We start from the raw sequence: 15,108 nt of genomic DNA, 5'->3' as shown, positions 1-15,108 counted from the left end.
TTCTGTGTAAAGAAGAGAGGGCAAGTGCAATTTGGGCATGTTATTCAGATTCACTGCATTATTTGTTTTATTTTTGCTTTTTTGAGGGATCATTTTAATTAGGCCCCTCTTGCTTTAAGATGATATAGATTATCCATTTATGTCTTGCCAAGTCGCCAACAACCCAATAAATTTGTTGGTTGCTTGTCACTATACTTCTAATTTTCTCACCATAAATACCAACAGGGTATAGCGTATTTGGAAAATGACCTTAATTTAGGATCAATGGTTTCAGGTTCTAATGTCATGGTACTTTGATAGTGTATATGTGTGAGAAAGTCCATTTTCTTATAGTTTGGACTATTGTTTGTAGGGGTGGCATTTTAGACCGAAAAATCGCAAAAACCAACCGACAATTTACATCAATCGTGGGAAATCGAACCGCATTGCGGTTACAGTTACGGTATTGGATTTTCAAAACTTCGGTTACCGCAAACCGCAACTATATTTTATTTTAAAAAAATAAAAAATTGCATTTTGTAGATAGCATTGGTGCTCAAACAACACAACAAAGTCCTTCAAATCCACTCACCACCACCAACACTTGAGTTTGTAACTTTAATTTGTAATATTGGTGCATTGCATTTTCCTTTTAGTTTGTAACTTTAATTAACTTTGAATTGGATTTTTCCTTTGGGTTGTAACTTTAATTCATTTTGCATTGCATTTTTCTTTGGATTTGGATTTGGAATGCTTGAGAAGTTGAGGTTGTGAATGCTTGAGAAGTTTAACTTTAATTAGAATGCTTGGAATTGTAACTTTAATTTTCTTTAGGTTGTGAATGCTTGAGAAGTTGAGGAGATTGTGAATTTATATATGCTTGAGAAGTTAAGGTTGTGAATTTATTTATTTAGGTTGTGAATTTATATTTTTTAGTTAAAGTATGCTTGAAATCAAAAGGCTTTAAAAGAAGCATCAAAATTAGGCCTAAAATGTGGAAGATTGGATTTTTATGACACAAAAAGAATTTGCATTTTTAAACCGCTAATTCACGGTAACCGACCGCTTTTTGCGGTTTCAAAAATCACCATACCGTAAATAGTCGGTGGGTTTGTAATTTGGGCAAAAATTCGCGGTTACCGAACCGCAACCACCTCTAATCGTTTGTACTCAAAAAAGTTCCTCACAAAAAATAGAAATAGATATTAAATTCATTAACCAAAAAAGTTAAGAACTTGAGTTTATTGGGGAAAATAATATTTAGAATGTGACTGCCTAGTTTTCATTTACTCACATTATTGTTAGGTTAGGAAGTAGACAAGAAATTAGATGAGTGGAGACAAGTTCCTTTACTCGCCCTTTTGTTGATCCTTTCATGCAAGTCACGTGCTCATATCTAATGAAAATTTGAGGAAAATATCATACAATTAAATAATTATAAGTTTTTTTTTTTGTAATACAAATAATTATAAGTTTGAATGATTAATTCTAAAATATTTTAATTTGGATGGTAAATGCACAAATCACCTTAGTGAATAGATAACCAGACCAAAACAATTAGTGAACAAGATAAAAAAAAAGAAACCAAAATCACCCTAGTTGTGGAGGCTTCATTGTGATGTAATTTTACAAAGACACCAATCCTTGTGATGTAAAATGCTGAAGTAATTTTTCAATTACTCATGTTTGGTGACTAAAATTAAATTGAAAATGATAAGTATTCTTCATTGAAGGGCGGAACAACGTGTGGGCTCTGCAAAGTTTGGCGCAAAGCAATTTTTCCTTAATAAATTTATATTTTTTTCACATATAGCCTACTCTGGTTCAGCCCATATAAAACATAGTTCACCCTTTAATAAGCGAAAAAAAGTCCAAAAATGCAGCTTTGAAACTACAAATTTATTTTCTCGGTTACTTAAAACCATAAACTTATTTTATTTGTTACTTAAGACCAAAAACTTAGTTGCATGTTGTATTACTATATATTTTTTTTTATGTCATTGATAGCCCATTCCTCCTAAAAAATCCTGGTTTCGCCCTTTTGTGTTCCGATTTCGGGGTTATATGATTAGGGTCCCAATCGCACCAAATGATATATAGATATGAATTTGGAGATTGCATCAGTTTTGAACGTTCTACTAACCATTATTGGGTATGAATGTACTTTCGTTTTAATTCGTTTAAATATAGCTAGCCAAGTCAAACACTTTTGAAGAAACCTAACAAAATGCTTGTAATTTGAATTTGGAAGAAATGCAAAGTGGAGTATCCAATTCATCCACCAGTAAGTATATCTTCTCCAATTGGGTCCCATCAGATCTTCGAAAACAAAAAAATTGCTTTCAACTGCTAACAAATGGAGGTTTTTTTCCTTTAGAGAAAAATAATAATGAAAAATTAAAATATCATAATGCGTGTGCGAACATCACATTCATTCGCTAATGAGGTCTTAATTAGTGGTAGAATTATTAGCATGTCGGTTAGTAGTTTGCTGTTCAATCCTCCATACAACAGTGTGTGTGTGAAATTATTCCTCTCTTTCTTCCCAGCTGTGGGAAAAAAGCAACATCATATCACATTCATTCAATGACTATGACAAAAACTTCACATTAATATATTAGAAAGAATTATTTGGGTGGAATTTGAATAAAGAAAAGAAAAACTGCGTAGACACTCTATTTATGCGCCACGTGTTAGAATATAAGATGATTGTCTTGCGTGCTTGATTTTTTCAAAGGTTCATATTAAGGAGATTAGCTTTAAATACCAATTAGTGTACTATCTTTCTAATAGAGGTGGAGCCCATCAATACAATAAATCTTACGCTTTATTAAAAAGATGGTACACAAGTTGATATCTAAAGTTAGTCTTTCTAGTATTTTCCTTTTTCAAAATGTCGTGGAAAGTGACAGACTTTTTTACAATGGACACCAATTCCAATAGGAAAATATTTGCCTATTTATTTGAAGTAGAAACTTGTATTTTCTGTCAATTATATATATATATATATATAAAATTGTAATAATTATATCAAATTGTAACTCACAAGAAATAATAATGTCTCTTTTTAGGAAAGAAGGGAAGCAGTATTCAATTCAATATTATCCATCTGCCGACAACTGTTGGACTTGAACAAAACAAACCTATCGAATAAGAACAAGACACCTTACTTCCCGTATATACGGTTAACATGGTGAGGTGGTTGAAGACATCTAAACCTCGGGACCACCCCAACAACTAATAATTTATCCCCGGCAGTAAGCATTGATATTACTTCCATTGGTGAAAAATGAATTGAAAAAGGAAATAAAAGTATTGCTAATTAAGCAAACAGCTAAACTTATCTAATATGCACATGAGGAAAAGCTCCTGGAAAACATGCGAAAGCAGTGCCATGTGAGTATATGATACCCCAAGCGCGAGGTCCGGCTCATCAAAAGACTTAAAAACATAGATAAATTTATAGAGGTGAATTAAGTTAGTTAATCGTTAATAGGATCTAGTTTAATAAAAATAGTCTTAATTTAGATATTAATTATGATGAGCCTTAAAAACATAGATAAATTTATAGACGTGAATTAGGTTAGTTAATTGTTAATAGGATCTAGTTTAATAAAAATAGTCTTAATTTAGATATTAATTAATTAAGATAATGTGTCCGTCTTAAATATCTGAATTTGAATAACTTGTTATTAAAAACAATTTCGATCATAATCATACCCTCAGGATTGGTGATGTTAGATATCCGACGGCTGAGAACCGGCGTTGAAGAAAAATTACAACGGGAGCGAGGCAAGTGATACGATCTCCCTGTCTCTAATAAGGCAACTGTATAGATATAGTGGTCTATCCAATTACCGACACACGTAGTTGACGTGGTTTCGAGACGTGGCCCCCAACAGCCAGTCAAAAGCTCCACATGCGCCTTCCTGCTAAACGCCTAAATAAATCCTCTGCTTCCTTCTTCGTAATTCGTATTGGTTCTCTCTCCCTCTCTCTCTCTCTCTGTCTGTGTCTGCCTTCCCTCCCGCCGGTTACTTCCACTCTACGGTTCCCTTTTCAACTGCTCCAAACTAATTTACACCCTCAAAAGCCTCCAAAACATTCCTCTCTGCTTCCCTATTCTACTTTGGTTCTTTCATCTCTTTTTGTTTCATTGGGTATTTTCTGTGAAGCTTCTGGTTTTCATTGTATCTGTATTTTTTCTTCCGAGATAATCTATGGGTGTTCATGTTATTGTGTGTAACTATAAATCTCCAATGACTTACTGTATATACTGCTGATTTTGCTCTTCTGGGTTTTGGTTATTTTTTTATGGCTTCTCTCGAATGCTTCATTTTTAAGTTTTGATGTTGGGATTTTCCTTTTTCTAAATCCTTTGGTTTTGACTTTGAATTTGTGATTTTGTTGGATTGGGAGAGAGGGGTTTAGTGGGTGAGAGTAAAGTTAGAAAATTGAAACAAAAGCGAGAGAGGCAAGTTGGTTGTTTGTGTAAACTATAAAGAAGAAGAAGAAGATATGGATGTAACAGAGGTTACAGTGATACACCATGTGGGCATTGTGTTAATGATGCTTTGGTTTCTTTCTCACTTCAATTGCTGCCACCCCGTTGCCTACTTTTTCTCTCTGATTTATCTCTACCTGGTATGGATCACTGCTCTTCCTTGCTCATGTTTTAGCTTTTTTCTTCATTCATTTTTTATTTATTGAAGGGGTCAAATTATTCTAAAAGATTAAAGCAAGAAAAGTAAATAAGGAATTTTTTTTCTTTATGCAAAGAATTAGAATAAAATTCGGTGCAGTTTGCTAGATTTGGTAATTAGAAAGTATGGAATTTTCTTTTGTGGCACCTTCTATAAAGTTTCTTGTTTATCATCCGTTATTTGTGTCAATGATGTGTAATGTAATTTGATAAATTGGTATGTCCTAATCTGGATGTGCAATTGCAGTACTTAATATTCACTTTTGCTTGTACTTTTGACAGGTTCATGAGCGGTATGTTATGAGATTGCGGAGGAAATTACAATTTGATGAAAGAAAGCAGGCTAATCAGAGAAGGGTAATTTTTTCCATTTGTGATTGATTGCTTTATCTGTATTTTTTTGTTTGTAGTCATCTAGTACATTGAAATCCCATCAGAAGCTAAGAACGATAAAGCTGTCAGGTCAAAGTACCTATTTGAGGATAAGAGTCTTTGTTGATCTGTATTGCCTTTACTAATTGTTCAAAATAAAAAGTGATAGAAAGAAAGACGGCCCACCCTAAGAAAGGATCTTGTATATAAAGTTAAATTAAATTCTTTTGATTGAGCATCTATGCTTTGCACTTTTTGTTGGTAAATTTTCATTGTTACTTATTTGAAAATTGAATTCAGGTTCTTGAATGTAGTATTGAATTAGTTTGGTTGTGAAATATCTCATTTCATTTTTTTATTGTCTGGTCCAATACTTCAGGTGCTTTCTGATTCCGAGACTGTGCGGTGGTTGAACCATGCAGTTGAAAAGATATGGCCTATATGTATGGAACAGATTGCTTCACAGAAAATTCTCCTACCTATCATACCTTGGTTTTTGGAGAAGTACAAACCGTGGACTGTTGTATGACTTTACCTTCTGATTTATTCATATATTGATTGCTCCAATTGATTTGGGTTGGTCATTTAGTCCAAAATGCTCTCATTTTTTAAGACGTGGGTTTTTCATAGTATTTCGGTCATATATTGATGTACTTTACTCCTGGGGTGCAACTTTTAGCAGAGTGATCTTTACAATGCTTTACTTCTTAATTTGGCATGTAAATAACTAGGGCTTCTCATTTTAAGTTTGATTGTTATTCATCATATTTAGTTGAGTGATCTTTAGAGTTTTTTTTATTGAAATTTGTGACACGTGAACAGCTAGAGCAACTCATCATTAATTTTACTGATATCCAAGTGGCAATAACTTTTCAATGTTACATCCTCATTGCATAAGAGCTTTGAATTATTTGGGTAGAATTCTGATTAGGTTTGGATTATATATACAGTATTGATTGAATAGGCGAGATATATTCAATGTCATACATGTCACTATCTTTTGGTTGTAAAATCTTAGTGACACAGAATAGAGATTGTTTGTGAGTACAGTAGTGTGTTTTGATGGCTTCAGCTGCTTTGTATGTGTGGGAAACTACTTATAACTATTTTTTTGATTGTTATGTTTTAATAAACTATTGACTTATTGATGATGATTTATTACAGGGCAAGGCTGTAGTTCAGCATCTCTACTTAGGAAGAAACCCACCTATGTTCACAGAGATGAGAGTTCTTCGCCAATCTACCGATGATGACCACTTGGTATGAGTTACTTTCTCCTGCATGTTGAACCAATAGTTTTTGTCTGCTCTTTATGTCTGAGGTTCTAGAATTCAGGAAAGATGAAGTAATACACTTGTAATAAATTCAGGTTCTGGAGTTGGGAATGAATTTTCTGACAGCTGATGATATGCTTGGAATTCTGGCTGTGAAGCTGAGGAAAAGACTAGGTTTTGGAATCTGGACAAAGTTGCATATTACAGGCATGCATGTTGAAGGAAAGGTATGAAATTGTCTAACTTGTAATTCAAGATGCGATCTTAGGTCCTTTTAAAATTGAGCAAGTTTTGTCCAGGAAAAGCTCATGTGAGCTATATACATGACAGGCATAGAAGCATATGCTGTATACTTTTATACGGTGCCGCCATGAGAATTAATTTGATTGATCATTGCAACTCCTGAGTTCTGATTATTTAGCAGAACTACTTATAAACACCGCTCTATGTATGATATATGTTAGTAGAACTTTGAACATTAAACATTGGTGAAAACTTTTCCTTTTTACATTCTTGTTAGAACTCTGACATGTATGTCTTGTTGGTTTTGCCTAATCTGTTTTGCTTTTCTGAAATAGCATCTGAGATGTTAAATCTGAAGTATCATCTCAGGTGAAAAAAGCTAAAAACTTATATTACATGTTTCATGTTGTCTTGTCGAGTTGGTTCAGTTAGTGTGAACTAAGAGTGCTTAAAAGGATTGGTGTATGCCCATTGGTGGCATAATGAACAACCTTTTGGAAATAAATGTTGATAATGCATGCACAACACATGTGATTTTCTGATAAAGCTGTGATTTTCTTATTCTTTTGTAGGTCCTGATTGGGGTGAAGTTCCTTCGCAAGTGGCCTTTCCTTGGCCGTGTGAGATTATGCTTTGTGGAGCCTCCATATTTTCAAATGACCGTCAAGCCTATTTTTACTCGAGGGCTTGATGTTACAGAAGTTCCTGGGATTGACGGATGGCTGGTAAATTTTAACATATATCTTGCAGATAAATTCTTAACTCTCCCATTTCATATGTCACTCTCTGTGTGTCTATTTATCCCTGACTTCCTTATTTGTTTATTCTGTCTCCCAGGATAAGCTTCTCGCCATTGCCTTTGAGCAGACACTTGTTCAGGTATTATTTGAATTTTTGACACTCCACATGTACTATTCATTGCCATCTAATGGCTTTGTGTTACACAGCCTTACATATTACCTGGCGTTGAAAGCAAGACTTTAGACCTTTGTTGTTAGGCCAAAGGGCTACTGGCCTAAGATTTCCATTTACATCTGTTGCAAATTTCAACTTTGATAAAAATATTTCAGTTATTTCTCCTAACGTTGGTGTTTCATACCTTCCAAGAGGAAAGTTCCATGTGATCTAGTAAACAAAATATAAGCTCGTTCATATGGTTTGATGAAGAATGAGCAAATAATGGGACTTTTTTGGCTTTCATAGCTTCATATGTGAGCAAGATGATTCCGAAAATGGTGCAAATCTAATTATTTATATATCTCTGCAGCCTAATATGCTGGTTGTTGACATGGAGAAATTTACTTCACCAGAGCCAGGTAAGGACCACAGAAATAATTTTCAGTATTTCACAAAACTTATGTTAATCAAATTTCATGTGGCGTGGAGGGGAAAATTACACACACACACACACACACTCTCTCTCTCTCTCTCTGTATTTCAATTAAAAATACGTGCTCATGTGACAGAAAATTGGTTCTCTGTGGATGAGAAGGAGCCTGTTGCTCATGTCAGAATAGAAGTCATCGAAGCATCAGACATGAAACCCTCCGATCTAAATGGTTTGTTCTTGGTTTGCTAGTACAGCAAAGTTGTTTTACCAACACAAGATAGGCGTTAAATGAAGATCTTTAACAGATAATTTGGTATTTTCAGGATTCGCTGACCCTTATGTGAAGGGTCAAATGGGCGTTTACCAATTCAAAACGAAGATACAAAAGAAAACGCTGACTCCAAAATGGCACGAGGAATTTAAGATCCCCATTATTACATGGGATTCACCTAATGTGCTAGCTATTGAAGTTCATGACAAGGACATATTTGTTGATGACACCCTTGGGTTTGTTTCTGAACTTGCTTAATGTATTATGTTTTGTAGTGTGCCTAGGTCTCTGCAAAGCCTTTGCAAATAAAATCGCTGTAGAATCTATTAGAGGAATACCGACTAAGAGATTAGTTGATCACAAAAGCACGAATTAAAGGACTTTGGAAGCTTTTCACCTTGTTGTGCTTCATTTTTTATATTCAATTATTCTGTAAGTGCTGTTTTATTTGTACGATTAACAGACTCTTCTTCTGTATCCAGAGACTGTTCCATTAAAATCAGTGATCTTAGAGATGGCGGGAGGCATGACATGTGGTTGCCTCTTCAAAACATTAAAACAGCAGGGAGGCTGCATATTGCAGTAACTGTAGTAGAAGATAATGGGAAGGTACCTTTTCACTTCTTCTCGACTAGTTCTACTGATTAGGCCCATTAGGAAACGAAAGCAAAGAGATCGATAGTTCTAGTTGCTTCATAAATTAGAATGCAGTGCTTCCACAGGATGCTCAAGTGTGCACTCAAGAGTTTGACTTGAGCTTCTTTCATACACAGGGGGATGATTGTCCAGATATTCCGGAAATGCTAGATGTGGAAGATAAAAGAAATTCCTTTGCCAATGAGACTGCTAATAAAAGTTCCTTCTCATCTGTATCATCAGAGAAATCTCCTAGGGTGGCAGATCATTTTGAGCCTATTGATATAGAAGGGCAAAAGGAAACTGGTATATGGGTCCATCATCCAGGAAGTGAAGTTTCACAAACTTGGGAGACTAGAAAAGGAAAGGGTCGAAGACTTAATACCCAGATTCATGGGGAGGCTAATGGTACTAACGGTCGTAGTTCAGTGGCATCTGGAACCCAAGTAAATGATGGCAGCAGTACTGATGAGAATCCTGAGGATAGACATCCAATGGCATCATTTCGCCGGGGTCTGCATAAGATATTCCATAGGAATTCCAAGAAGGAGGATAATTCAAGCAGCTTTACAGAGGCTGTTCCAACCCCTCGTGTTAATCTAAGGGCAATTAATGAAAAGGAGGCTGGTGTAAAGTTTGTTGTGGAAGACAACATTTCGGTCCCTCCTTCTGGTAAGGTTTCAAAAGAAGGGGCTTTAAGTTCTGGAGAGAGTGGTCCCGATAGCCCAGGAAAGGGTAAGGTGAAGAGTTTCTTTAGAAATGCCGAAAAATCCGTAAAGCGTGCACTTTCAAAGAAAGGTTCTAGAAAGTCTCAAGCTGATTCATGTGCAGTGAGTGAAAGAGACATTTTAGAAGGTTCCAACTCTTCTGATGACGAATCTCTTCCTTCCCCCCCATTTGTTGAAATGATACCTGTCGCCTCCAGGGATATACCTTGTGGCTCCGTCAATGATTCAAGTAAACCAGAGGAGGATGTGGTTCAGCCGGTAATTTTCACGGCAGTGGACGCTGAAGGCCCAACGGAGAAGGTTGAACATGAAGAACTCGTACGCCCAATGGAGAAGGTTGAACTTGAAGAAGTCGAAAAGGTTCACGAGGAGGTGGACAGCCCTGGAAGAAATGGCGATGGATTGTATGAGCCGTTAAAAGTTGAAGCTAGCTGATGCATATCTGAAGAGAAGGGCATGCAAAACTATCGCAGACTGTTATGAAAGAGTGCTCATACTATTCCACTTGTGGCTGAATTAGCATGAAGTATTTGAAGTTTGAGAGTATGGCTTGCATGTCCAAGTCACATGTTGATGATGTTGTACAGTTCTTGTATGAAACACTCACCCCAAACAGATACTTTGGTTTTAGGGTTTGGTGAATCATGCAACATTATATTTCTACCTCTTTTCCACCCTGAAACCAAATTTCTCTACACAGTTAGGGTGAAATGTGGTGCAGCTATTATTAGGTTGTATTATTTGTAATTATTATGTAAAGTTTTGAGTTGAAAATGTTGTTTTATACACGCGAAAGAATTTTTTGTTACTAAATTCCAAATTTAATAATGGGCTGAAGGAGTCATAAGCCATCATAAGCTTTTTTGAAGAGGAGAAGACTACTTAAATTTTATTAAACTCATCTCGACGAGCCCTGTATATATACTGTTGGAAAAATTCTGTTTAACTAGTATACCCGCGCGGCATTACGGTTGGAATTTCTATTTATGGCGTATAGCCGGGCAGTTGTATTTTTGAAAATTTTCTATTTATAGAGTATAGCCGGGCGGCATACTATTGAAATATTTTATTTGTAGAGTATAGCCGTCCGGCTATACCTTTGGAATAGCTTTTTAATTACTTTCAATATTTTAATTAACTTCATAAATTATATTGCGTAACAAATAGTATTTTATTTTTATATTTTTTTCTTTAATAAAATATGTAACTACTAATTAAAGTGATTAAAAAGAGAAAAGAAAATTATGGTATTCACAAAGTATAGCCGCGTGGTTATACCTGTCGTTTTTTGAAAATTTTCCATTTATAGAGTATAGTTGGGCGTCTATACTATTGAAATATTCTTTTTGTAGAGTATAGCCGTCCCGCAAAACTAATCTCAAGGAGTTCTTGAGGCGAATCACTGAAAAAACTCGCAGTGGCAAGAGGAACCAGCAGTGCTTGGGCATAGCTGCACATGAATTTCTCCACCCACCTTTGGGAGAGGAGCTTTTGATGCCCATTATTCTTTTTCAACCTATCATGAAAGAATAATATCACTATTTATGAAGATTATAAAGATCATGCAGGCGCAGTGCTTGTAAAATGTGGTGGATGTAAAAGGAATGTAAACTATTCGCATTAGATTTTTTAGGTTTTGGAGAAGTAATCTCTCCCAGAAATCAACAAAACATAGTCAGCGTTATATAACTTAGAAGTACTCCATCCAGAGGCGGATCCATTAAGGCGCAAGGAGGTGAGCTACACCTCCCTTCGCCGAAAAACCATTGTAGGTGCTTCAAACTGCCCATTTGCTGAACTGGTGTACAGATTACCTTATTTGCATTTTCAACATTTAAGTAAATGTCTTTGTTCTTTTACTTTAATTTATTTTTATATTACTCCATTTACTTAAGTTTACAATGTAAATAAGGAAGTACCCCCCATTTGGATTCAAATAAAAATACTATAAAATCAAATTCCTACCAAATCAAAATATGAAAAATCGGTTTTAGTGCAAAATACGATTTAGGCTAAAAATGATGGCTCATTAAGTCAATATATACTTCATACTAAAATCCCATAAAATCAAGTTTTCTTATTTGATTTGTAAGGAATAAAAGCCGCCAAAAATTATCTTGAGAAAATGATTATTCCGAAAAATCATTTTTCATACTTAATCAATTTTGCACCTCCGCTAAAAAATTTCTGAGTCCGCCACTGACTCCATCCAAGGACACGGCATGGCAAGTGTACAGACAGAAAGATGGTTCTTCACAGTTCACATTGCAATTCGACACTGAAATGAATCAAGACATGTTAACATTGTCAAATACAAAAAATAACAACATTGAAGCAAGCTAAGTTGAATCCAATTACAAGGACTAAATGAACTAAAACACAGAACAGTATAAACTGCAAAAAACAGAAGAAAAAAAAATTAGCAATTTGATAGTAGAAAAAACAAGGTAAAAAGGGTACATGGACAGAAATGGCAGAGTCCCAAGTCGGCAGTAACCTGAATTGTGAAATTAGCATAATTAACCAAAGTAAAACTTGTTAATGAGAAACAAAGGCACAACTCAAACTAAATTAAGAATCAAAGCACCACTTGCTAGAAAGATAATTGGAAGAAAATGATAATTTCGATATTCAGTCATTAAGGAACAAATTTAAACTCTCCACCTCTAATTTAGATTATCGCTTGTACTTAAAAAGGAACAAATTTAAACAAAACATATTACGTAGTAACCTAAGCGTATATGAAGTTATTGTCCATATCACTCACTTCAGTCAGTTTGCTATTCAATTTCAACAACCCACACATGAGATTCCAGAGACAAAGATGAATATAGAGTAGGGTGTGTGCAGAGGATTGAATATAGAGTAGGGTTAGAAAAGTAGGAGTAGTGGTAGGGGCAAGGCGTTGTAATTAGGTTAACTTTAAAAATAAAATAAAAAATAAAAAAAATTCTGTTTTTAAAATAATTATTGTTAGTTATAATATTTAATTGACGAAAATACGATTAAACTTAACAGAAACTTTAACGAAGTTAAACATAGGTGGTGAATTGCAACACTTTACAAAATTCAAATGGTAATAACACACGTATCCATGGGCGGAACCACACTAAGGGCTGTAGCCCAGGGTGGTTTTTTCAGGAAAAAATATAAAACCTATAAATTTAACTCGTTTTCAATATTAGCCCAGTATATATTAACTTATTAAAGCCCAAAAAAGTCTTTTTTTTATATTTATAAATTTAGTTGGAGGGCAGCAATAAAAATACACATCAAAATAGATTCATTTTCAGTTATGTTATTGAACATATTTTCATTTTGATCATATGTGTTTTTCAGTTGCATTTAATATGTATTTGTTCTTGGTTTTTGATAAAGAGCAATAGTATTTTATTGATAAGAGGAACATAAACAAGTATAAAGCCATTATGATGTTAAACCCTATTTGATTTATGTTAAAGCTTATTGAAAATTAGTTTATGAAGTTATGAACTAACTTGGTTTATATGATTTAATGTTTACTTTTATTTATAGAAAGGCTATAGAAATTGTAAGTACCAAAAAAAAAAAAATTAAATTTTAAGGTAATAACTTTAGCTAGCCCACCCGTTGAAAATTCTTGGTTCAACCCTTGTACATACTTGAAAAATGCATGTGATATTTAAGCAAATTTCCAAAAGAAAAATAAACATAACTTCTAATCAATGGAAAAAGTCATGGCTTGATGGATGTTAATGGAGGTAATTTAGGCTTAATGGAGGTGACCAATAATTTCTTCAATCCGGCCAAGGTAGAGCATCTAGGTTTTCTCCAAAATTTACATTCCAACAATCCAAATCCATGTAATGGACAAATGTTGGCTTGCACTCGATGGAATTAAAAAACAAACCCACAAAAATTTCACGGGATTTGTGCAAATAGAAAGACAAAATATTTGTGTAAGGTTAAATTATTCAAATGGTCCTCAAACTTGTACGCGATTTACATTTTGGTCTTTAAATTAAATTATTAGTTCAAATGGTACATAAACTCTATATTAATCGCTCCATTAGTCATATCGTTACATTCTATCAATGTTGCTATTAAATATGAGGACAAATTGGCCATTTCGTACGTTAAAAATAAATAAATACTAAAAAATAAATAAAAACTCTCTCCCTCTCCATTCCCCCATGACCACCACCCTCAAGCTCCAACCCCCAAACCCATCCCACAACCACTCTCCACCCAAACCCATCCAACAACCACCCTCCACCCATATTAGGGATTTATGCCATCAATACCAAGGCCAACACTCCCACCATTGCCCACCTCCTCAGGAGCTTTCCTCTTCCTCTGCGTTTCTTCAGCAACCTCCTCTAAACTTATTCCAAAGTACCGGTTCTACGCAGATGCTTCATGGCCTACAAATTCATACACTGCTTCAATAAACCCTCCTCTAAACTTATTCCAAAGTACAAAGAAAATTAAGATCCGTTTTCGAAGTGAGAATTTTCTCAAATTAATCATAGGTGCCTGAAAAAATCTTATGGAGCTCGAGATAGGACAAGCATCAAAATTGACAGACACCCAAGCAAAAAACAACAAAAAATTTCTGTGAAGTTCAACAAAAATACAAAGATAAACTGCTTTTTCAACATATTCACAAAAACGTCAGTCACAAATAGTTTAATTTTACGACGCTTAAGCAATGATAGAGAAATTTTTTTTAAAAAAAACTTTTGTGATAAAAAGAGAGTACCTGGAGGTTCGTGATGTAAGTAAATTGTGACCTTCTTCTCTGTTCCTTTGCATCTTCGTCTATATGCGAGAGAGATGGGCTTGAAAAAGGAAGAGAGGGTTAGTAAGATTGTTATTCACAAAGAATGAAATCAGGTGTCATGGTGCAATTTTCAACAGCCAGCACTAAGGTTGAGTCCTTGTGATGATAACATCTGAACCAATTTCAACAGCCAGCACTTTGTTAGTATTATTTTGGACATTAATTGTTGGGCTGGATGGTTGAAGGCCATTAACAAACCATCTTTTTTTTTTTTTTTTTTAAATTTAATAAATACGGTAATTGGAGAGGTCTGTAGGGAATTGGGGAGAAGAAATCAAAGGGAGGCGGCTTGGGTCTCATGATTTTTTTTCTCCTTTTCTTCAATTATTTTTTAATTTTGTATTTATTTTAACTTTATTTTATTTGTTAATTATGGAAAGTCGTATTTGCCCTTAAAATTTGATTACATTTAATAGAAAATGTAACAGTTGGATCAAATGAGCGATTAAAATAGAGTTTATGTACAATTTAGACTAATAATTTAATTTATGGACCAAAATATAAATCGCGTACAATTTTGAAGACTATTTGAGTAATTTACCCTTTGTGCAAATATTAGAAAATCCTCATGGCTCGCCCATTTGTATACAAAAATAGAAAGACAAAACATAGAGAAATTACCTTGTAAACTTTTTTTCTCTCTTTTTATTATTTACACGCGTACTTAGCGGGTCTTCTACACGTGGCGCCTAAAAATAAGTTTAAAAGTGCCAACTGCTTCAAAAACGCTAACGCTCTTTCATGACATGTC

The 15,108-nt window shown here is 34.6% G+C and overlaps 1 protein-coding gene across 1 annotated transcript; it reads left to right on the top strand.

Moving 5' to 3' along the window:
• The first annotated feature begins 3,916 nt into the window (after positions 1-3,916).
• LOC117626537 (C2 domain-containing protein At1g53590-like) lies at positions 3,917-10,363 on the top strand. The gene is made up of 12 exons (XM_034358267.1): positions 3,917-4,623; positions 4,964-5,038; positions 5,433-5,576; positions 6,218-6,313; positions 6,423-6,554; positions 7,143-7,295; positions 7,408-7,449; positions 7,838-7,886; positions 8,037-8,129; positions 8,224-8,407; positions 8,654-8,780; positions 8,945-10,363. Exons 1-12 carry the CDS (start codon positions 4,498-4,500, stop codon positions 9,968-9,970), a joined length of 2,247 nt encoding a protein of 748 aa, XP_034214158.1. The 5' UTR covers positions 3,917-4,497; the 3' UTR covers positions 9,971-10,363.
• Positions 10,364-15,108: the final 4,745 nt, after the last annotated feature.

This window comes from Prunus dulcis, chromosome 4 (genome assembly GCF_902201215.1).
Source record: "Prunus dulcis chromosome 4, ALMONDv2, whole genome shotgun sequence".
NCBI classification, from domain to species: Eukaryota; Viridiplantae; Streptophyta; class Magnoliopsida; order Rosales; family Rosaceae; genus Prunus; species Prunus dulcis.
The sequence above is the reverse complement of the archived record's forward strand: the minus strand, read 5'-3'. Positions and strand labels throughout refer to the sequence as shown.